Source organism: Peromyscus eremicus, chromosome 18 (genome assembly GCF_949786415.1).
Source record: "Peromyscus eremicus chromosome 18, PerEre_H2_v1, whole genome shotgun sequence".
NCBI classification, from domain to species: Eukaryota; Metazoa; Chordata; class Mammalia; order Rodentia; family Cricetidae; genus Peromyscus; species Peromyscus eremicus.
Genome location: NC_081434.1, coordinates 13,050,741 through 13,073,123, shown reverse-complemented (window position 1 = coordinate 13,073,123; position 22,383 = coordinate 13,050,741). Strand labels below are relative to the sequence as shown.

General features: G+C 39.2%; 1 protein-coding gene across 1 annotated transcript in view; it reads left to right on the top strand.

Moving 5' to 3' along the window:
- The first annotated feature begins 944 nt into the window (after positions 1 to 944).
- Positions 945 to 22,383, top strand: part of Ptprr (protein tyrosine phosphatase receptor type R) — a 108,779-nt gene continuing 87,340 nt past the window's right edge. Inside the window, exons 1-3 of the mRNA XM_059245503.1 lie at positions 945 to 1,058; positions 5,796 to 5,951; positions 12,700 to 12,810. Coding sequence (XP_059101486.1) covers positions 954 to 1,058; positions 5,796 to 5,951; positions 12,700 to 12,810 — 372 coding nt within the window. The 5' untranslated portion in view covers positions 945 to 953. The remainder of the gene's footprint in view (positions 1,059 to 5,795; positions 5,952 to 12,699; positions 12,811 to 22,383) is intronic.

Sequence of the window (22,383 nt, the reverse complement as noted above, 5' to 3'; positions counted from 1 at the left end):
TGTGTGTGTGTGTGTGTGTGTGTGTGTGTGTGTGTGTGTGTGTGCATGTGCATGCCACTTTGGTGTAGGTGCCTAGGAAAGCCAGAAAGGGGTGTGGGATCCCCTGGAGCTGGAGTTATAGGTTGTTGCGAGCTGCTGATATGGATGCTGGGAACTGAAGTCAGGTCCTCTGGAAAAGCCGGAAGTGCTTTTATCTGATGGGCCAACTCTCCAACCTCATGATCCAGTTTGGAACACGCAGTAAATTCCTCCCTGGTTTAAGTGTAGCAATAGCCCTTCTGGCTTATCCTGTATTATCACAATCACAATGTGATTTGTAATTCTGGAACATTTTACTGTTTAGATTTGTTAGGAGTGTCTTCCTAAGCGATGAATGAGCATGTTCTACCTTAGATCCAATCACGAGTACCACTGGCTTCTCCACCAAAGTAAATACAGACTGTGCCTCATCTGTTTGCCTGGCCCTGGCAGTGGAGCACTCTAGAGAGAAACTGCCAGCTCAAGCCTTACGGAATTTACACAGCATCCTTCTCCGTGACTGCATGTGAACATGAATTAAATACGTCCTTCCACTTAGATAACTGAAATAGGCTTGACCACAGACATCATTCTGTCATCAAAAAGGAAAGCAATATATATTAAGCCATATTGCAATGGAATTCTTAAAAAAAAATGACCATTTTACTTGTGTAAAATTGTTTTATTACAAATTTAATTGCTTTATTACAAATTGCTTTATTACATAATGCGCCATCTTTTAACTAATGCCATTTAAAATGTCACATAAAGTATGTCTATGATTTTATTTGTGTCGAAATTAACCCCCAGAACGTGAACTTACAAGAGCCCCCAAACTGTTGTAGCCAGTTATCAGGGACAAACCGGCTGTCCAAAATGCAATATTCACTTGAGTTTGTATTTTTTTTTCTGTCTTCATTTTCCAGACACTGCAAATGGATATAAACAAGCTGAACATAACCTTGCTTCGGATCTTCCGCCAAGGAGTAGCTGCAGCCTTGGGACTCTTGCCCCAGCAAGTGCACATCAACCGTCTCATTGTAAGAAGCTACCTTTCACAGTCTCAGAATTCAAACTGATTTTTCGTCGTTAAAGGCTCCATGATTGGGGAGCCAAATCTACCGTACTATCTATTTTTGGAGATAAGGTTTTACGGAAGCCTGCCACATCCACTGGCTCACATGCTGTGTGTGGCTGTTTTCACACTCACAGTGGCAGACCTAAATTGTTAGAGCAAACAGATTGACCCATAAAGCCTAACCAATTGACTGTCTGGCCCTTTACAGAAAATAGACTATCAACCTTATCATCGTTCAATAGTACCTCCCCTGATAGGTCCAGCAACCTGACACAGCTCCCAAATATTGTCTAGGAGAGTGGAACCTTCTGTATCAGGATTCCAGATGCTGTTTACTAAAGCCCCTTCAAGCTTACCAATGGAATGGAGGCTGAATGCAGAAAGCAAAGGATTATGTCTGAATAAAACAGAACTGATCCTTACCTCAGTAGCTCACATGGCATGCCAAGAAAAAAACTTAGATGGGCATCCAGGGTGGGGGTGAGGAAAACCTCAGGGATCAAGGGATCCACTGTGTAGGGATGACTAGACCTGTCAGTCACCCACATTCATTCTGTACCCCATTTTCTCTGTGTAGCTAAAAGTTTTCCTCAGGTCCCACCTAGCCCTGCAGTCCACAGCTGCTTACAAAATAATCACTCAGAAGCTTATGTTAGTTAAAACTGTTCAGCCATTAGCTCAGGCCTACCACTGACTAGTTCTTACATTTAAACTCAGCCCATTTCTGTTAATCTGTATGTTGCCACATGTTCTGTGGCTTTACCTGTGTGCCATTACATGCTGCTCCCTGGATGGTGGGCTGGCGTCTACTGACTCAGCCTTCCACTTCCCACAATTCTCTTCTCTGCTTGTCCCACCTATACTTGCTGCCTGGCTACTGACCAATTAGCATTTTATTTATCAACCAATCAGAGCAACACATTCACAGCATACAAAACATCCCACAGCATCTCTGAGTCTGGAAACCTGGATGTCATGAGCTGCAAGTTCTCCTTTGCATTTGAAGACTGGTGTAAGCCATGTGGATAAAATGGGTAATTTTAAATCAGACAATTTCTGTTTTTCTTTGCAAAAAGCTAGCTGTCTAAGGTTCATATGACAGAGACTTTGGAAGGCAGCTATAGAGATGGCTTACGAGTTAAGAGCATTTACTGCTCTTGTAGAAGACCCGGGTTTGGTTCCCAGCACCCACATGGCAACTCACAACTATCTGGAACTCCAGTTCTAGAGGATTCAGTGTGGTCTTCTGACCTCCATGGCTCCAGCACACATATACACAAGACACACACGAGCACACACATGCATGCACATGTACATATATATATATATGTACCTAAGAGACTTCAGGATTTTTCATATTGCTTTAAAAATCTTTCTTCATTCCTATTGTATTGGGAACCCAAACAGACTAAATAAATGATTTTATTGCATTAAATTGTATACCTTGTTCAAATTCAGCTTTCTACCCTTAGTATCAACATCTGTATTCTCAGGTACGGACAGTATTTGCTTTAAGGGTAGATTTATGTTTCTTCTTATTTTTCTGTGGGTAAAAGTGGAGTTGTTTCAGTTCCCATAAGAAAGAAAGAAAGAAAGAAAGAAAGAAAGAAAGAAAGAAAGAAAGAAAGAAAGAAAGAAAGAGAAAACATTTATTCTGCATCAGCAATTTTCTGAGTCTGAATAAGTGTTTAAAAGTTTTAGTGCAGCGGCAAAGATATCCAAGCAACTTTACAGACCAAGGGGTGCTTGTAAGGAGCTCAGCTTCAACGACACTTACCTATTACTCTACCTGAATTACACAAAATGATTTGATTGATGTTACTAACGGCTACTGAGGTGACCATGAAAATGCATGGGCCTTTTACTTCTGGGAAGTGACTGAGGACCTTTGCTGCTATGCATTGAAACCCATCATTGTATTACAGCAAAAACAGGCTTCCTACAGAGTGTTCTTCACTGATGTCTTAATGTGGTGGGCACAGTAAGAACTTTGCTTGGAAAACACTGAACGCCAGCTTAAGGACTCTCAAACAACTTTAGAAAAATGGCATATTTCCACACGACCTTTGATTTCCTTCATATGATGTCAGACTCACATTTGCTTTCAATGGCTTCCCAACCTTCCCTAAATTCTTTCCAATTTCCTTTCACAAACACAATTCCTCTTTGTGTCTTAAGATAACACATGTGCCCTTAGGTCATAACATAGCCACTTCTGCACTTTTGGTAATAAGCTTCTCATGAACTTTTTGGACACACAGCATATTATGATTCCATGATATTTTTATATACTTATTAGTTACTGGACACTAATTAACATGGCTCTTGACATACCTTTCATGGGTTGACCATTTAAGATCCAATTCAATCACATTAGCATTTTCAATTACCTCTTTTTAGAAACTATTGCTCCTTACTTTTTTTTTTTATGTTTTCTGAGACAGGGTTTCTCTGTGTAGCTTTGTGCCTTTCCTGGACCTCGCTCTGTAGGCCAGGCTGGCCTCGAACTCACAAAGATCCGCCTGCCTCTGCCTCCCGAGTGCTGGGATTAAAGGCGTGTGCCACCACCGCCCGGCGCTCCTTACTTTTTAAGTTTGCTGCCATTATTATTATTTTAAAACTGTAATTGAGGCAATTATTTGGATATATTGCAATGATAATCATTGAGTCTCAGTCTACTCATGCAGCTTAAGATCTTTGGTATATCAAGCAAGTAACAAGGAATTCTTTGTACTTAATAACCACTAAACTGGTTGGATAAAGTAACAAAAGCTCTTGAGCATGATTTCAAACAAGTCAAGGCCACTTCTTTGAATGATAATTTCCCTCAGTAGACTGAGGCCTCAATCAGGGTCAGTTTGCATGAATTTGAAATGCATGGAAAGGGTCCCTATCTTCATTTATGACTCACAAAATTTTAAATTATTTTTCTTAACAAAGGATCTTCTTTCAGATTGTACACTTGACCCTGTCCTTAAAACCCTTAGCTTGGTAAAAAATAAAAGTTGTCAGTCTTGGTTGGAAAAAAAAAAGTTGCACGCCTTTAATCCCAGCACTCGGGAGGCAGAGCCAGGCAGATCTCTGTGAGTTCAAGGCCAGCCTGAACTACCAAGTGAGTTCCAGGAAAGGTGCAAAGCTACACAGAGAAACCCTGTCTCAAAAAACCAAAAATAAATAAATAAATAAATAAATAAATAAATAAATAAATAAATAAATAAAAGTTTTCGTGCAGAAGAGAAAAATACAACATTTTTAAATATCCTTTAAGAGCAAATGTTGCCAGGCTGGGTAGTGGTGGTGCATGCCTTTAATCCCAGTACTTGGGAGGCAGAGGCAGGCGGATCTCTTTGAGTTCGAGGCCAGCCTGGTCTACAGAGTGAGTTCCAGGACAGGCTCCAAAGCTACACAAAGAAACCTTGTCTCAAAAAAAATAAGACCCCCCCCCAAAAAAAGAGTAAATGTTGCCAATTGAAAGAGAATGAAAGACATTGAAGGCCTCTGTGACAACCCCTGCCCCAAAATAAGAAATGGTCTAAACAGGAAGCCATTGAAGAGAATCCTTAAAAATTAGGATGCTGAATTGTAGCTCTTCACTGTTGATGAATTCTGAAGTAGCTGGGGCTTGGGGAACGACTCAGTTATCTTTAAGAGGCTGGCCCCTGGGAGTTTGACCATGTTCCAATAAGTATATGGACCACACAAATTGAACTTGGTTTCTTTTTTTCTTTTTCTCTTTTTGAGAGGAGGGCACAAGGGTAGGAGGGTGTGATTGGAGTGCATTGTATGAAATTCCCAAATAATCAATAAAAATATACCTATAGTTCTGGTAGTTGCAAGGTAGAGAGGCAGGAGGATTTTGAGTTTGATAACAGACTGGGATACATAAACGAGTTCCAAGCTAGCCTTAGATACCTAGAGAGACCTCATCTCAATTAAAAAAAAAAATGAAGTCATTTATTATGTCCAGGGCATCTAGCTCAGGTGAATAGGTATTATAGATGTCTTGGCTCTGGATCTAGATTTATTAAATGCATTACTACCAAGCAAGGGTAGAGTTTAAAAGTTTGTCAATGTTAAGGTCAAAAGAATGAGGAAAGGACCTTCAAAGCTCATCTGGTACCTCTTCCTTGGCCAGTCCAGCCTCATATTCATGCATTTGATGAGGAAAGATGAAGCATGGTGGTACCTGACGGTTGACGCTTACATTGGGTTTTCTCTGACTCATTTAACTTTAAAATATGTCTTTAAGCATAAGTATTCAGAAGACATCTGAGAACTATATGTTAAGTTAGTACACACCTATAATTTTAGCATTTAGGAGGCTGAGTTAGGAGGATGCAGAAATCAACCCCAGCCTGTGTTACATCTGGATAGCCTCTGAAATTAACAACAGCAAAAATTAATTAATTAATTAAATTAATTAATTAAAATTGAAACCAAGGGTAAACTATTATCTAGTGAAATATAAAATATAAAATAGCATCCTGGTGTGCTAACTAAAGTAAGGCCATTTTGAAAATTTTGTACTTCAGACTGGTGACAGTAATTCTGGGAGTGACTGATCAATTCACGTCATTGCCTAGCATGACTTCAAAGAGTCTGGGAACCTGACTTCAATGTTTGTAAAGGACAGGTGAACACTTTGCCCAACGTGTGCCAATATTATCTTTAACATACCCGAACGGTGTGCTTTCACCAGGAAAAGAAGCGCCATGTGGAGTTGTTCGTGTCTCCTGTAAACCGGAAACCAGGAGAGCCGGAAGCCCTGCAGGCCAAGGAAGTGCTGCGTTCTCTTAATGTTGATGTTTTGCATCAGAGTTTACCGCAGTTTGGAATTACAGACGTCTCCCCTGAGGTATGGCGTTGCATGGAACAGTTCATTTAAAAAAAAGAAAAAGAAAAAAAAAATCTGCAGTTAGCATGATTTGCTAATCCAACCCGTGAGGCTTTGAGATGGAAGCTCTTAGTTGTGTGTGAGGATTTTAAAACAGCAATCTCCCTAAAGGTCAGAATCCAGTGTACTTCACAGTTTGTGTGTTTTCCTTAAGCAAATTTGCTTTTCATGGTAAATTTTCATTATTTGACACCGGATTCTGAAAATCGTTGTGACCTTGTGATTATTTTACTTTTCAGTAAACTGTCTACAAGAAAGACCAGTTAGGTAGGTCTGCCTATTGCTCACCTGAAACTTGATTTGCCATAACAAAAACAACAACAACAACAAAAAGAAACCAAAAACTCCACTCCGGTCTTTCTTCCTCAACAAGTGAACTTTTCATCATCACTTTTGTTGTCAAAATAGTAAAAAAATACTCATCCCCGCTGCACTCCCCATGGTTTGGAATTGTGTGAAATGTGCTTTTTTCCTATGTGTAAGAACTCTGCATATTTTCTTCACGGTATTTTCGAAATTTGACACTTAAAAAAGGTTTCTCTACCATTTCTTCCATTTTCCCTACAGAGTGAATCATTCCTCTGTCTCTCCTATCAAAATCAAATTCATCAGAAAGACCAGCATCCTAAATAGATGCAAATTCAGTTCACAAATCCATAGAATTTGGCTTTGAGGGAAAACATATACACACAGGAAGTGGGGTACATAGAAATTAAACAACTACCTAAAAGTGATTCAAGAGTGAAGTATAAACCAGCACTTGCCTGTTTTAGGTCTTGGGTTCAAAACCTCGTACAGGAAGAGAAAGAAGAGGGAAAGAAGAGAGAGGGAGAGAGACAGGGAGTGAGGGAGGAAGGAGAGACATGGAGACAGAGAAAGAGGTAAAATAAATATCTAGACAAGGCATGATCGTACACCCCTGAGATGGCAGATACCAGCACTCCAGGAGGCAGAAGCAGGAGAATACTGAGTTCTATGTCAGATTGGCCTACACAGAGAGTTCCTGGCCAGCCTGAGCTACAGAGTGAAGCACTGTTTCCAAACAAAACAAAATAAATCCTTCTTCTACACTTATTTTATTCCTCTTTCCAGCAAACCTCATTGCCTTTCGTTTCAGCTAATACTATAGGTATTATATTAAAAACTTTAGTACTCAATCGTTTGAATCTTCGTCAGAGAATTTTGCTCTGTGAGGAGTTTTGCCTTTACCAACCACCTGGAGCCTCAGTTTCTTCATATTCTAATGGATACAGTCCTTATCTAATGGACTTGACATATAGATTGAATTTTTTAAATATGTGTGAAAATCCTCAGATTTAGTTTGTACCAAACAAATGTAATTTAAATACAGGTGACATAAATTTGGGAATACGCAGTCTTTTGGTATACTCAGTAGATTGGAACAGGACACCAATGTATACCAAAATCTTCAGATGCTCGAATTTCCTGTGTAAAGTTATATCTGCATATACCCTATGAACATGCTCCCATATGTATCAAATCTTCCCTAAATCACTTACAATACATAACATAATGTAGTTTTAAATTTATAGGGTTGCTTAAATGATAGATTGGGGAATAGTGGCAAGAAAGTGTCCAGGTGAACTAAAGATGAATTTTCTTCACTGATATTTTCTATTCACAATTGGCTAAATTTGTGGATGCAGAAGCCATAGATAGGAGGCCAAACCTACTGAACCAACACATTCATCCTTCTACTCACACAGTTCTTCCCACTGCTTTTGGTTTTTTCCCTACCCTGCCCTTCTCCCTCCTGCATAAAACTTGCTTCTTTTACTTTATTTTATTTCTTGCCACCAGAGTAATCTTCTTTCATGTAAACCTGGCTTGCTCTCCTAATTTCATGATCCTTTGGTTTCAAAACACAATAGGATGCAGTCCAGGTTTCCTAGTATGGTGTATGGTCCTCCACATGCTGGGCTGTGTAACCGCTCAGTGGCTCCTTAGACTATGTTAAAGCAATTCTAAATTTCTTAGCTATCATGACCCCCAATCCCATCCCTCCATGCTTGTAATCAGGCCATCTACACACCTTCCTGCTTCTTCAGCCTGTTTAATGGCACAGCCTTCCACTGTTCCTTCAAGAACCGTGGTGCCTGTTGTATCACGTCCCCATGGAGCTTAGAGCAAAAACCTTCTGCTCTGTGGACCTTCAAGGCTTTCTCTGCACTGTGGGTTCTTTGATGGGACATGTGGTGTCATTTTGTCAGTGTCTTTATTTCATTCAGTAGTGCGATGGACAGAATATGAAAAGCGGAGTCAGCGCGTAGCCAAACGCTGTGCTAAGTCCTACCCAAAGTTAGGAAAATAAACACGCCAAGAAATAAGGAGCTTGATTCTTATATTAGTTAAGTTATGCTCCTAGATAGCAAAAAGAAACAAGCTGATGGCTTTGAAATGTAAAGATCACAGCAAGAATGTGAAGGCCACTCTCCCAATATGTAACTACAGTGAAGGAGTAGCCTCCATGGACCACCCATCAGAAAACTATTGGGCCATAGCAGCTGACAAAGCCTGCCCTGAACTTAAATAACAAGTGTATTTAGTGATCAAAATATGATATTTTCTCATAAATTTATTGGAATGTAAACAACAACAACAACAACAACTAAAAACTGTATAACCTATGAACTACTCAGGATAAAGCTCATCAAGTGCTTGAATTGGCTGGAAGGGGCCTTTCATCATGGTGTGACGGCCTGTTTGAACCTTCTGTTCAGTGGCTGTAGCAGGCCCAGTCCTGAAACTCTAAATGTCACAAGGAGAAAGCCAAGGAAGACAGTGTCCGCAGCATGCCCCTACACAGTGCTTATTTCCCGTCCAGCGGGAGAGGCGCTGCAGGAATGATGGACAGTTCTCCAAAGCTACCAGGCTCTTCTCTAAGTCCCCCCATGTCTTTATTCTTCTCCCTGCAGTTAAGATTTGACAACAGTTTATGTCTCAACCTGTCTTATCTTGTGATCCTCAAAACATCTCTTCCTATGGCAGAATAGCCATTAATGGGGAGGAAAAGAAAACTGTAATACATCCATTTGCAGTTTTTCACAATGATGTTTCAAAGCATCTATCTCTAAATTTGTTAATTATTTTCGTAAGAACAATGTGTTTTTGCTACCCTTTCTTTATATCCCTGGTTTCTTTATTTTTTTTTTATTGGAAATGACTCAGAAACCAAAGAAAAATACCAAATAGAGAATTAATTTTGTTAATCATCTGTTTGCAACCTTAGTTTCTTGAGGCAAAGAGTTCTTTTCTTTTTTTTTCTGGAGTGAAGGATCTTTAAGACAGGGTATTGCTCTGTAGCTAGCTGTCCTGGAACTTACCATCACCTAGAGCTCTTGATAATCCTCCTGCCTCAGGCTTCCCAGTGCTGGGACTGCGGATGTGAGCCATCACATTCTTTTATATATATTGTATGAGGTACCTAGAACATTGCAAGCACATATTGTTTTATTATAAGATGCCTGTAAGGATAAAAAAATAAAATAACCTTCTTCTTGCCCCATAAGTTCCAGAGAAATAAAATTAAATTCACTCTTCTAGTTTTTATTGACAATTTTCTCAAAATTGTTAGCTAATCATTGAAATGTTAAATTCCACATTAATACTGAATAAATAAAAAATAATTTGGTTTTGATTTTTGTTCATTTGCAAATTACTCCAGTTTCCTAACTGCTGAATTTCATAGGAGGAAGTTACCTTCTTTAAATAACAGGCTGATGAATTGTTGATACTTGATGGAATAGTTAACAAAGAAAAAAATCATACCACGTAAAATATGAGCCATAATTTGTGAGTGGAGTGATTGTTCCTTCAAACCTGGAACATTAGCCTGTGGGCAAGTGTAAAGAGTTCTAGACCTGGCACACAAATGCTGAGGACATGCAGCATCATCGGTGTTAAAATACTAGATCATGCGGTTCACGTACTTGTATCATGCATCATGCAGTTGAAATCTGCCACTTATCCAACCAAGCCATCCTATTGTGAGGTACATCCCGTTAATCTGCTCTCATCAGATGAACCAGACCATTGATAACATTTCTGTTTCATCCTTTGGGCTTCATCTCTCCCAACAAGGTGTGCCTCCTGAAACCTCAGTATCATCTTCCCGGATATTAGGAATTGGAAATAAAATGGAAATGAAGAAGAAAAGAATTAAGGAGTGAAAAGAAAGTGGGGGGGGGGAGATGGAGTGGAGGACATAACCAACTATGTGACATCAAGGTATAGAACAGCTAGGAAGGCCATCATCATAGATAAAGGAAATGTCTCCATTTTTGAATAAGAAAATGTACCAGCTAATTTCACTGCATCTGAGTTAAAGGGCAGAGCAACACAGCTATGGAGTAAGTCTTAAAGATGTTATAGTAGCATTAACATGACCTGGCATGGGAGTCTGTGAATTATTGAACCCACAGCCCCTGAGAAAATCTAAAAGCCACTGGGTTAACTCTATGCAAAGGCTAGATGGGAGATTACTGGGGATTGCAATCTTTTGATGTGTGGGCTCTTGACTGCAAACTTATCCTTTATTGCCTTATTCAGCTCTTTAGATCTCCAAACAGATAGAGCAGTGCTCAGCAGGGGCAGTGTGACTCAGAAGGAAATCTATTTACCAAGAATGTGCAGTGATTGAGTTCAAAACAAGAGCCTTTTTTTTTTTTTTTAAAGCTGGGGGTGGGGCCTGGAAGAGTACAGAATCAATCTTCCATCATCATTGTTTCACTTTGAAAAAAAAAAATCAAAACAGGTCTGTCTTCTGCAGAAAGGAGCAAGTTCACGCTCCGAGAACTGTAAAACTACAGGAGGAAAATGGACCCGAGCAGATTTGGAACACAGCGCTTGCTTTTCCCCCTCCTAGCCACTCCTCTTTCAAATTTTACAAGAGTTTAAGCTCAAATCCTTGTACTTAAATTTGACAAGTGCGTACTGGCTGTGCGAAGGCTTAACTAGTTTGCTTTTATAGCAAACAATGGATGCCATTTAGTTGCCTGAAAAAAAAAATTTCAATTCCATTCTCGATTCCTACAATGGTTTTCTTTTCTATTAGCTTCTAGCTGTGTTTATAGAGAAACTGGAGCGGAAAAAAAATGGCCTAGCTGTTTTCAAAGACGTGAAAGAAAATTGTCACCAGGACCCTGTATTTGCAGCAGGGTCCTGAGTCACCAATCACCTCACCGAATCAAGTATTAACAGGTTCTCTATCAATCAAAATATATACCTAAATTATTTCCTTTACCTATCAATCAAAATATATATGTAAATCATTTCCTTTATCTATCTATCAATCAAAATATATACTTAAATCATTTCCTTTATCTATCCATCTGTCTAGAAAAAGTGAGAGGTAGTATTGTGAGTACATGAATAAGTCTCTTCCCAAATGATTTGTATCATTATAACTGAACTCAAAGTTTTCTTGCTCATCATTGTACTATGGCTTGATTGAATGCAGAGATTAAAATTTCCATAAAGTAGTTTTCAAGGTCAATATTTTTAATCCCATTTGCAAAGGCTAAATATGTTTTTTTAAGCTTAAAAGTAGCCAGAAATGATCTCAAAATTTAGGCACCTAGAATATAGGTTTAATTTGAGGCTGTCTTTGTTTTGGGGGTTAATAGTCAAGGATAGACACATGCTGTCCTGAAGGATTGTAACATGGGAACATTTTGCTTGATACAAACTTAATGTTTCTCCTTCTCAGATACCACCTAAGTTTTTCCGACATTTCTTTACCTATAAATCTACAATATCACTGATTTATAAAACATTTTCATATTTAGGCATAGTAGTCCATGCCTGTGATCCCAGTATCTAGGGAGTTGAGGCAGGAGAATTGGCTTGAGTTCAAGGCCAACCTGGGTGGGCTACAGGAGATACTCTGTCTAAAACAGAAAACAAAAGTTCAGAGCATCCATCAATGTACTATCCTGTTTTGAAAAATGAGTAACATAGAATCAAGAGACATTCACATCTCTTTTATACTTCTCTCGCTCCACTCCTAAAGCAAGGAGCGAACGCAGTAAAAATTGAAATAATCCTGTTTACCATTTATTACTAAATAATTCTGACCTCGTGGGTGTTCCCTGTTCCTTTAAATAAGACATAATATCCTGGCAATTTCTATGTGGGATGGTGCGTGAGTCAGGTTTTGACAAAGTGAGTTCCATTTAAGGAGGGAAATGATAGGATAAAAGGAAGAAGAAAACAAAAACAGAAATGGTCCCCACATCGTGGCTTGTGTATTCAACCATCACGAGCTTTTTGTTTGCACCTGTTTCACTTTTGTTTGAAAGTAAAGCGCGGAGCTGTAAGACAGTGTGGACGTGGGAGGGGACTCGGAGTACAGAGAGCTTCAGCAACAGTTCCTCGGCGGCGCAGAAAAGCACAGAGCTTGCTCACCTGTGAACCAGGTAGTTTCCAAGAGAGGCAGTGCAGGACGTGGAGGAAGGCAAGAACCCAGGAGCCTGTCCCATATGCCCACCCCGTCCCTTACAGGATCTCCTGATAAAGAGGATAGCTGTCCTGTGCCTGGGCAGATAGAGAAGCAGCTGTGGCAACCGGGGCTAGAGGTGTGTTTTACTACACGGAATGGAATCAAGCTAAAAATATGTTGACAGTCTGATAAGGGACGGTTTCCTCCAGCTCTCCTTTAACACCGGGCTTTCTGTTTTGCTTTTTAAAGAAAAATGTTTTGCAAGGGCAGCACGAAGCGGACAAAATCTGGAGCAAAGAAGGATTTTACGCCGTTATCATTTTTCTCAGCATCTTTGTTATTATAGTAACCTGTTTGATGGTAAGTTTGCTTCTTTGTGTATCTTATCCTTTGCGAATCCAACTGCTTAGTAATAGGAGACATTTTCCCACTTGAATGAATTTTAAAAAGACCGGGGTGGGGGAGCAGAAGTCAGCCTATAATCTTGTTAGCATGGAACTGTTCTGTAGCAGCAGACAATTGATTGCTAAGACTGTGTGTGGAAGTGTGGATGCTGACCTCTGTAGTGAAGTGCACTGGAGTGTTTAGGATCTAGACCAACTCCATGTGAAGACTTAGAAGGTGATTTCCTGAGGTCACTGTAGCCCTTAACATCATTGAAGTCTCATGTGCACACTTTGGACTGGCTTTATTTCTTGTCTTATGTCACCTTAATGGAGCATAGAAAAAAAACTGAAAAAATATGTCTTTGGGGCAAAGCTTTTTCCTCAAGGGAAGGGTTTATTTCCTTATTTTAAATGACTTTGAAGGTGTTCTAAGAAACATCAGGCATTAATGGAAGTGACTATAGCCTTAAAGGTAACCCACTCACTGCTACCTCATTTCTGGTGGAATGAATAGTACATAAGAATGAAAGTATACACTGCAATTGTCCTACAGGTCATGATATATAAACAAGAAAGCATAGTCCTGATTTTAAAAATTAACACCCCAAATAAACCCAACCCACTAGATTAGACCAGGCTTTGGTGTTGAATTTGGTATGGAATGAGTTAATAATTATCTTTCAAATAGAATGGGTTGGGTTTTTTTTTATTAATTCTTCTGAAATTTTGTGACGTAGCATAGTATTTGAAGTTTACAAATGGTTTTAATATCGTTTCCTATGTGTTATGTTCTTTTTATTTTGCATATTTTAAGAACTGCTTCCTCTTTTGTTTTACACGTTCCCCCCAAAAGGCATAATGCTAATGATTCTGTCTACAATCAACAGTGTTGCCAAGCGTTTCATTGGATTTTATTCATTTGTGCTCTTGCTTCTGGAAATGGATTTATGTCAAAAAGATTGAGACTCAGTCTGGAAAGGAAGAGAGGATCAGAGGATCTGAGCTCGAGGGACACAAATAAGGTCATAAATAGAGTGAAGACAGGCACATTTCCAAGATCTCAAAATCCAGGAAATAGCAAGAACATCCTAAAACTCCCACTGTAGTGGATTCAAAGATACGTCCTTCTAGGTCAGAAATTGAACTTCAGAAAATTGTGACCCAATAATCCAAACAGTAATTTAAGAATTAAGTTTTAAAAAAGATTTCATATCTTACATGGTGTATATTAAGGAAAAGAACTTTAATGAATAAGATTGAAAGTTTTATAGAAACTGCAGAAGAAATTTCTGACTACTAGTTTAAGGGTGTAGTTCCTTCTCATGGATAAACTACACTTCAACACGTGTGACTCCTCTTTCCTTATCGCAGGAAATCTCAAGTTCTGTTCTCCATCCTGTCGGTCCTCATTGGATTTATTCACAGATTCAAAGGGATGAGGGAGCTGGGGACTGTAGCTCAGCAGAGCACTTGCTTAGAGCTTGCCAGCCTGTGTGTTCGATCCCCGTCACTACAGTGAGAAAATGGAAATTGAAGAAGAGTAAGGAAACAGGAGTGGGAAGAGGTGTTTCACATGATGAATGAGATTCAGAACAAAGACACGAGTGAACGGAGGACAGTGGGAAGCCAGGTGACAGGCAGGCTTTGAGGGAAGAGCAGACAAAGAGCAGAGTTTGTGTTGACATGTAAGATATGTTACAGATTCAGTGCTTGTAACTCAGGTAATGTCCAGATATCCCACATGACTGGGTACAACCATGCACTGGTCTCGGCCTAAAGGGCCTCTGGTGGCCACACCCTCAACTTTGTGGGTCCAAGGCCAACTCTTCCTTTCCCGATATTGGCCAAACATCATTGTAAGTGTCACAAACCTGAATCAGGCTGTTCCAGTATTACTAGAACAAATCAAGAAAGGAACGCTCCTAAAGTATGAATGACTGCAGTCAGGTTTGTTGCAGATACACCCACTCATTTAAACAATATATCCATAGGCAACATATTCATGCAGAGGCTCTACCATGGGAAAGGAGAGGATAAGGCCCATAAAGTCACTGTTCTTTGAAGCTTTAATGATGGAAAGAAATACGGACAAAGATTTTTTTAAAATATCAAATAGTGAACATACTATATGAATTCATCTGTATGACATCCTGAGAATCACAAAACTTTAAAGCTATTGAAAGGATCCCTGGCTGTCAAAACATGGTGGATGGAGGGGTTGTTACATGGAGGATATAGATTTTAGGGCAATGAAATTCTTCTGCATTCTGATGATGGCACGGCATTACACATTCATCAAATGTGTAAAATGTACATCACTAAGTGTGACTGCATCTACACTATGGCAATGAGTCAATAATAATAATAATAATAATAATAATAATAATAATAATAATAATATATCAATACTAGTTTATCCATTATAGCAAATGTAAATAAAATAAAATAAATAAATAAAAATAAAACATGTTTTAGCCAGGCATGGTGGTACACGGTTTAATCCCAGCTCTCAGGAAGGTAGAAGCAGGTAGATCTCTGTGAGTTCGAGGATAGCCTGGTCTACAAAGAGAGTTCTAAGACATTCAGAGCTACACAGAGAAACCCTTTCTGAAAAAAAAATTAAAACATAAAAAATAAAAAATATATATAATAAATGTACTATACCAACTCAAGATAGTTATGAAACAGACATATATAGAAACTTTGTACTTTCCACTCAATTTTTCCATAAACATAAAAAGTCTTATCAATTCTTTGTTAAATATTAAATTGTAATAAGGACCACAAAGAAGGCAGCATGCTAGTGAGTGATGAGGAAGAAGAGTTAGACATTCGGGAGGTACAAACTCGTAGGGTGTGAACATATGAACATGCAGGGTGTGAACATTTGAACATGCAGGGTGTGAACATTTGAACATGCAGGGTGTGGCCATGTCCAGCGGAGAGGACAGCAGCAGCGTGGTGTTGGAGTGAAACAAGTTTAGACTGTCAGGTTTGAGGGGAAAAGGGAAACATTGTTCGTGCAGATTATGTGAGTGCATTTAAAAGATTGGTCTCTGCTTAGGCTTAGGAAAGTGGTTGGGGTAGAAGGGAGTGTGAAGTGTGAGGACAGTAGATCATTTCAGGGTTTCTATGACAAAGACGACGACAGTGGTGAGCTGGATGGGAGAGGGTGGAAATGAGGAAGTATAAAAGATAGAGTGCTGTGTGATAGGAGAAGGAACAGGATGTGCGGGGTCCTGATGACCAGGAGGAGGAAAAGAGTGAAAATGCCCCCATGTCATCTGGCTTGTTTACTGAGTGGTGGTGCTCCCTCTGTAAGGAAGAGACATGTTAAGGCTTGGGAATAAAGAGGGAAAGAATGGAACACTTGACTTGTGTGCAGGTGATTATAGATAAATGACAGAAATTGATTGATTGATTGGTTGGTTGATTTCAAACACTATCTTAAATTTGACTGTGAAAGGCCATTTAAAAAGGAACAGAGGTGACAGCAATGCTTAGGAAGGGCTTGATATTCATGGAAAAATAATACTCTCTAATAGGATTAAGGCAAAGCCAATTTATCTGATACAATTAGCCGCAGTTCACATTTAGAGACGTGTCAAATGTGATCCTCTAAAATCAACTCATCTTCCTGAGTTAGAATGCTTTTGATAATTATCTTAAATTAATTTTTGCCAGGATCTCTTAGTCATAACTACACAGTATACGTTTTGTGCTGCAGTGTACTGGGATACACTTTCTGATTCTCATATGCACAGTACAACCATTCCCTACACTTCTGATGCCTCCACAGCAGAGGAAAAAGCTATAGTTAAGGGGTTTTCTTATGGCATTAATTACCTTTATGAAGCAGCAAGTGTCATTATTTGTGTCCAGCCTCCTTACATAGCACTGAAATGAAAGTCAGATGGCTTTATTATGATATTATATAGGTCAATTGTTATAATAGAAGGTTCCATGTGCTATACAACAATAACATAAAACTTGCCAAGTTTTTGAAATGTGGCATATTGTTTATGTTCCTTAAAATACAAAAAAAAGGGAGTATAGATTGCCAGACATAAAATTAGACAAGTGTGACATTTTCAAATGTGTGATTTATTTAGCACTTCTCAAATGTGAGTGTACAGTGGGTGGAATGCTGGAAAATAGACAAATAGAATTTTCCAAGAAAAAAAAAAAATGTGTGGGCAACTTTGACTCCATTCAGTCTGTTTTTTGATGGAAGAAATGTATTACTGAGAAGAATTAGTTCTTAAACTTGAGTACATAACAGAAAGAACACTATCTATCATCTAAATTAGACCTTCAAATATACTTACAGGCTTATTAAAAAGTGTAAATATATTCGTGAAATATACATAGAGATGTCTAGAGGCCAGATATTAGAAATCACAGACAGCTGTATCAGGAAAAGTGCTGGCGTGGTGGGCCCACAGAAGAGTCATCCAGGTGTGAAGTAAAAGGATTCTCTAGTCAGGGTCTGGTCACTGAGCCAGGAAATAGTATATTGGACCATCAAGCTCTGGACATCATGCACTCATTTCATGTCAAAAGTGGACATAAACAGCTACGTTTTTCTAACGTGTTATATATAATCTCTAGGGATGATGGAGCTACAGCCAGACATGGTTGATTCCGACATCATCTCCAAAGCAAGCCTGTAGCTCATGAATTAAGTAGTCTACCACCACCACCACCACCACCTCCCCCCGATCCTGCTTACTCACAGTAGTAAAATAATAGTAGCATTCAGCAATAGTAATTCATTTCTTCTACATATTGCATACATACTGGTCCTAAATTTACTACAGGACACAAAGTAATGTTTAAGTGCCTAACTTGACTGATGAGCAAACCAGGATCCAGAAAAGATAAAGTGGCTTGACTCACAACAAACAATGGGTGGGTATGCGTGGGAGGATTGGAAGGGTAGGAAGGATTGGAATCCAGAGTCAAGTCCATCTGGGATGAAAGTCTAAGCTCATGACCATGGCTCTGCTTGATTCCATGAAGGAGTCAACCGTGGTTTCCCTCATTCCTATCACTCATTCTGTGAACTTCTATTTCTGGACACAAATAGGTCTAGGAACACATGAGTATGCCTGTGTTTATTAGACGGACTCCACCCAGGCAAGACTGATAAGTGTTTGCTACTCCATACCTGTGTGCTAAGGACACACCCATTTGCACTTAGTACCTTGTACTGGACCTGACTTTATACATCTGTCTCCTGGAAACCTCTGCATTCCTAGGAACATAGTCAGTCTTGTGCCATGTCTGCATCGACACAGACTTCATTTTCAGGATGGATTGGGAATGTTAAGGACATTAAAAGAATAAACTCATTCATAACTTCCTATAAAATACCACACAGAGCACTGTCTGTTGGGGCCATCATTTTAAAATTAGAACACACCTTAATCCAAACACAATGTTTTCTGTTACTTGTGAGATTTTAAAAATGAAAATTACCCTGAAAACTGTTTCACAGGGCTCTGCTTAGCTTCCTCTCCTTTCTGCCTTCCTCAGGTCTCACTGCTGCCATTTTATATTCCCCATACTATCATTCAGCTTTTATAGCTCCTCTTATTCAATATTCCTTTCTCTTTTCCTTCCTCAAATGATCAAATTATTTTAATGCATCCCAAAGCCCCAACACAAGCTCTAAAAAGAAAAATGAAGGGAAAGTTTTAACTTGTCATGGCTCTGCTAGGCTTTAAGAATGAGATTTTTAAAAACAAAGTGAATTCTCATAGGAAAAAAATGCAAATATTGTATCGAAGGATCCAATCTGTACAGAGAAGTCTCTGACACACACTTCCAGAAGCTTTGGCAAAGAGGTCAGGAAGGAGAATGTATGGAGTTGAAAGAAGCTATTGTTGAATGCTCACAGGCCTGGGATTCAGGAGACCTGAATTCTAGACTTTATGAGCAGTATTCTATAAGTATGTGACCGTTTTCAGCCTCACTGAGAAACAAAGAGGTTATACCAGATGAGTCTTGGATTCTTTACTCTAGGGCTGCTCAACGGTATCACTACTAGAATCAAGGGCTGCCTCTTCTGTTGGGGGTGAGGAGGGTAGTCTTTCCTGTGTACTTGAGAATATGTACCCACAACCTAGCCTATGCCCACTTCATACTCCTGGCACCAGCCCCATGATCCCCCACCCCCAAAGTTTCTCTAGACATTGTCAAATATCCTCTGACAAAATTCCTATTAGTCAGTTGAAAACCAGTGCTTTACAGCTAAAATCCATGTCAATGGCTTATTTCCAGGTAGCAGCTTCATCTTTTTTCCACAAGTTTTATCAATCAGCCCAGTATTTTTAAGTGTTGTATTTATGTTAAGCATTTTCCAGATTCTGATTTTTCTGAATTCACATTGTAGAAATCAGTTTGCAAGCAAACTACACAGAGGTAGGTTAAAAGCCAGAGGTGAAATAGATTACTCATTATAAAACATGTGGCAGAGGCTCCCCACTGAACTCTGTGCAACAGAGGAGGACTTTAGACCCCATCTGGTTTACACTAATGTAATCATAAACTGACCTGTCAAGAATAATTGAGAGCAACTCTATCCTGGCCCTTGTTCTCACAGTAGAATGTCTCCAAAATGAAAAAATAGGCAAGTAATATAATTGTATATTACATTCACATGTGAAGAGCTTAAATTATAAGACATATGCATTGCTCCTTCTATAAGTAAATAATCTATGTTGTTAGGATTATTTATTTCTTCATTCAGAAAAACGCCTTGTTTGCAACTTAAAAAGTGCCGTCCCACTTTAAATTGTATTAATTTGTATTTTGGTAGTTCTGGGTTTAGCTTGACACAATAAGCCTCCTGTATATGTGCCATCTGGTTGGTGCTGCCCTACTGTGTGTGTTTCTGCAGAATGGGGGCAAATCCATGAAAGCTGCAAATAAGCAGAAAGCGAACGATATTAGGGCACTACACACAGGGTGAAGACACCCCCCTTCAGCACCCTCTGCCCTATAGGTTCAGGAAAGCACAGTACAGTTCTCTGAAAGTAAACATTGTACATGGAAGAAGCTCAGCTGTAATAATTGGCATCTGTTCTCACCTTGTGCGGTAGTGTTGGTCAGGGAAATATTCTAACTCCACTGAAGTGAGTGTGCTTGTTTGTTTGGATTTTGAGACAGGTTCTTGATGTGTGACCCACATCAACCTTGGATGCTACGACCTCAGCCTTCCAAGTGATGAGATCACATATCATTGTTTTGAAAAAAAAAAATCTAAGATTTTTTTCCTTGATGGAGATGATGAATTCCTCCACAATATAGTTTCCAGATTATGAGAAAATGAGCATAAAAAGAAACGGAAAAGATTTGCTTTAATTTCCCATTAGCTCTGTGCATGATGTACACGTCTAGTTATACCTGATATGTACATTTTTTTTCTTAAGGAGATCACCTCCCAATCTGTAACATATCCTTAAAACAGATGGTTTTGAAACCTTTCTCTTGTTTTCATTTGTGTCTAATTCTTTAAAGATTCACCTAGTATTTTTATGCATATGTGTGCCTACATTGAGTGTATGTGCACCACATGCATGCAGGAGCCTGCTGAGGCCAGAAGAGGTCGACAGATCCCGTGGAACTGGAGTTGTAGACAGTTGTGAGCCACCATATTGGTGCTGGGAATTAAACCCAGGTCCTCTGCAAGAGCAGCAAATACTCTTAACCACTGAGCCATCTCTCCTCCCAGTTCTGTCTCATTCTTTAGTTCAGCATCCCAAGCAGCCTCTAACGTTGTTGTATGCACCACTAGCGATACTTTCTGCACTTCCAATTCTGTTCTTAAGTGCTTGCAAAGAAGATTCACAGCTTGCCAATAAGTACTCAGTTCATTCAATTGGAAGGACATTTTATTTCTCTTTTTAAATTTAATTTTTAGTTTCATACATATATACAAGGAAATATGATCATATTCAAGGAGACTGATCTCACTCTAATAGTTCATTTTAAATTGGTGTGTTTTAATTTAATTCTGATCCATTTTTTTTGTTTTGTTTTTCGAGACAGGGTTTCTTTGTGTAGTTTTGGTGCATGTCCTGGATCTTGCTCTGTAGAACAAGGCTGGCCTTGAACAGAGATCCCCCTGGCTCTGCCTCCCAAGTGCTGGGATTAAAGGCGTATGCCACCACTGCCCAGCTATGATCCATTTTTGCACACATAACATATTTTGCTAAACAGGCTCTTCCTCAATATTATTCTGGGGAATACCTGGAAAATATTTTTAATGTTCTAAAATAAATTTTCAAAATGTGTTTATTTCATAATTTTAGATGAATTCATATATGTGTGTGCCCATGTGCACACATATATGCACATATAAAGAAAGCTTAAATTATCCAGAAGATTTAAAATATAGAAATAACTAGAATTTAAAAGAATTTTGAAAAGACAGGAAAGACAGAATGCATTTCATGACTAGCTAGGGAGGATCTTATTAGAAAGGAGCAGGAAATCTTCCTTCCTCCCAAACTCATGTCTGCTCAGCTGATGGATCTCAGAAATTAAACCAGGGAGTCCGATGTCTTGAGGCGTCCTGGAGGCAGACACCCTGGGTGCTGTTCACTTTCATAATTGCAGATAATGACTTGTCACCTCTTCCTCCACACCAATTAGCTCACCAAGTCACATCCTGAGGACACACCTGACAAAACACTAGGACTTCTAGTTTTTATAGGAACTGAGGAGCCAGCATCAAGTAAATGTGGGTGACAATAAAGAAACAATAAAGAGATGCTCATGACTCTGGAAGGGGACAGCTATAGAAATAAAGATGGGAAATGCAATCAAAAAAAGTTGGAGGGAGATTACTGGGGACACAGGGACACAGCAAGGAAAGATGGGAGGGGTCAACCAATCTGAAGATACTGTATAGAAACATGATGTAAGCTAATTGGTACCCCACCATAATTCCATCTCATGCTTTTAAAAGCTTGAAAGTCTTGTGTTGAGATGGCTCGGTGGCTAAAAGCACTAGCTGCCCTTCTAGGAGACCTGGGTTTAATTCTCAGCACCCACATGATGGTTCACAACCATCTGTAATTCCTATTCCAGGGGATCCAGCACACTTTTCTGGCCTCCTCAGGCACCAGCCATGCATGTGGTACACAGACACACATTCAGGCAAAACACCAGCACACATAAAACACAGAAAGTTACTTTTATCTTTATATATATATATATTAAATATTTAAAGGGGAAAACATGAAAATTCTATGCTGTCCATGTTTGGTCAAGTATTTAACAGATCCTCAAGCTGATGAATGACTAATGACATGTTTACCAAGATAATAATGGATCATTTATAGAATAACTATTATTTTATTAATATTGCATGAGCCTTGCTTCCCTGTTATAAACAGATACAGTTATCTGTCTCCATAAAGATCATTGGCCCGTGTTTCTTAGCTCTTCCTTCCAAATGCCTCCCATTTCAAGAAACTCCTATGATCAAATATCATCTGGCATCTTTGTAGACTTATTGCCAAATTTCCTTTTGAAT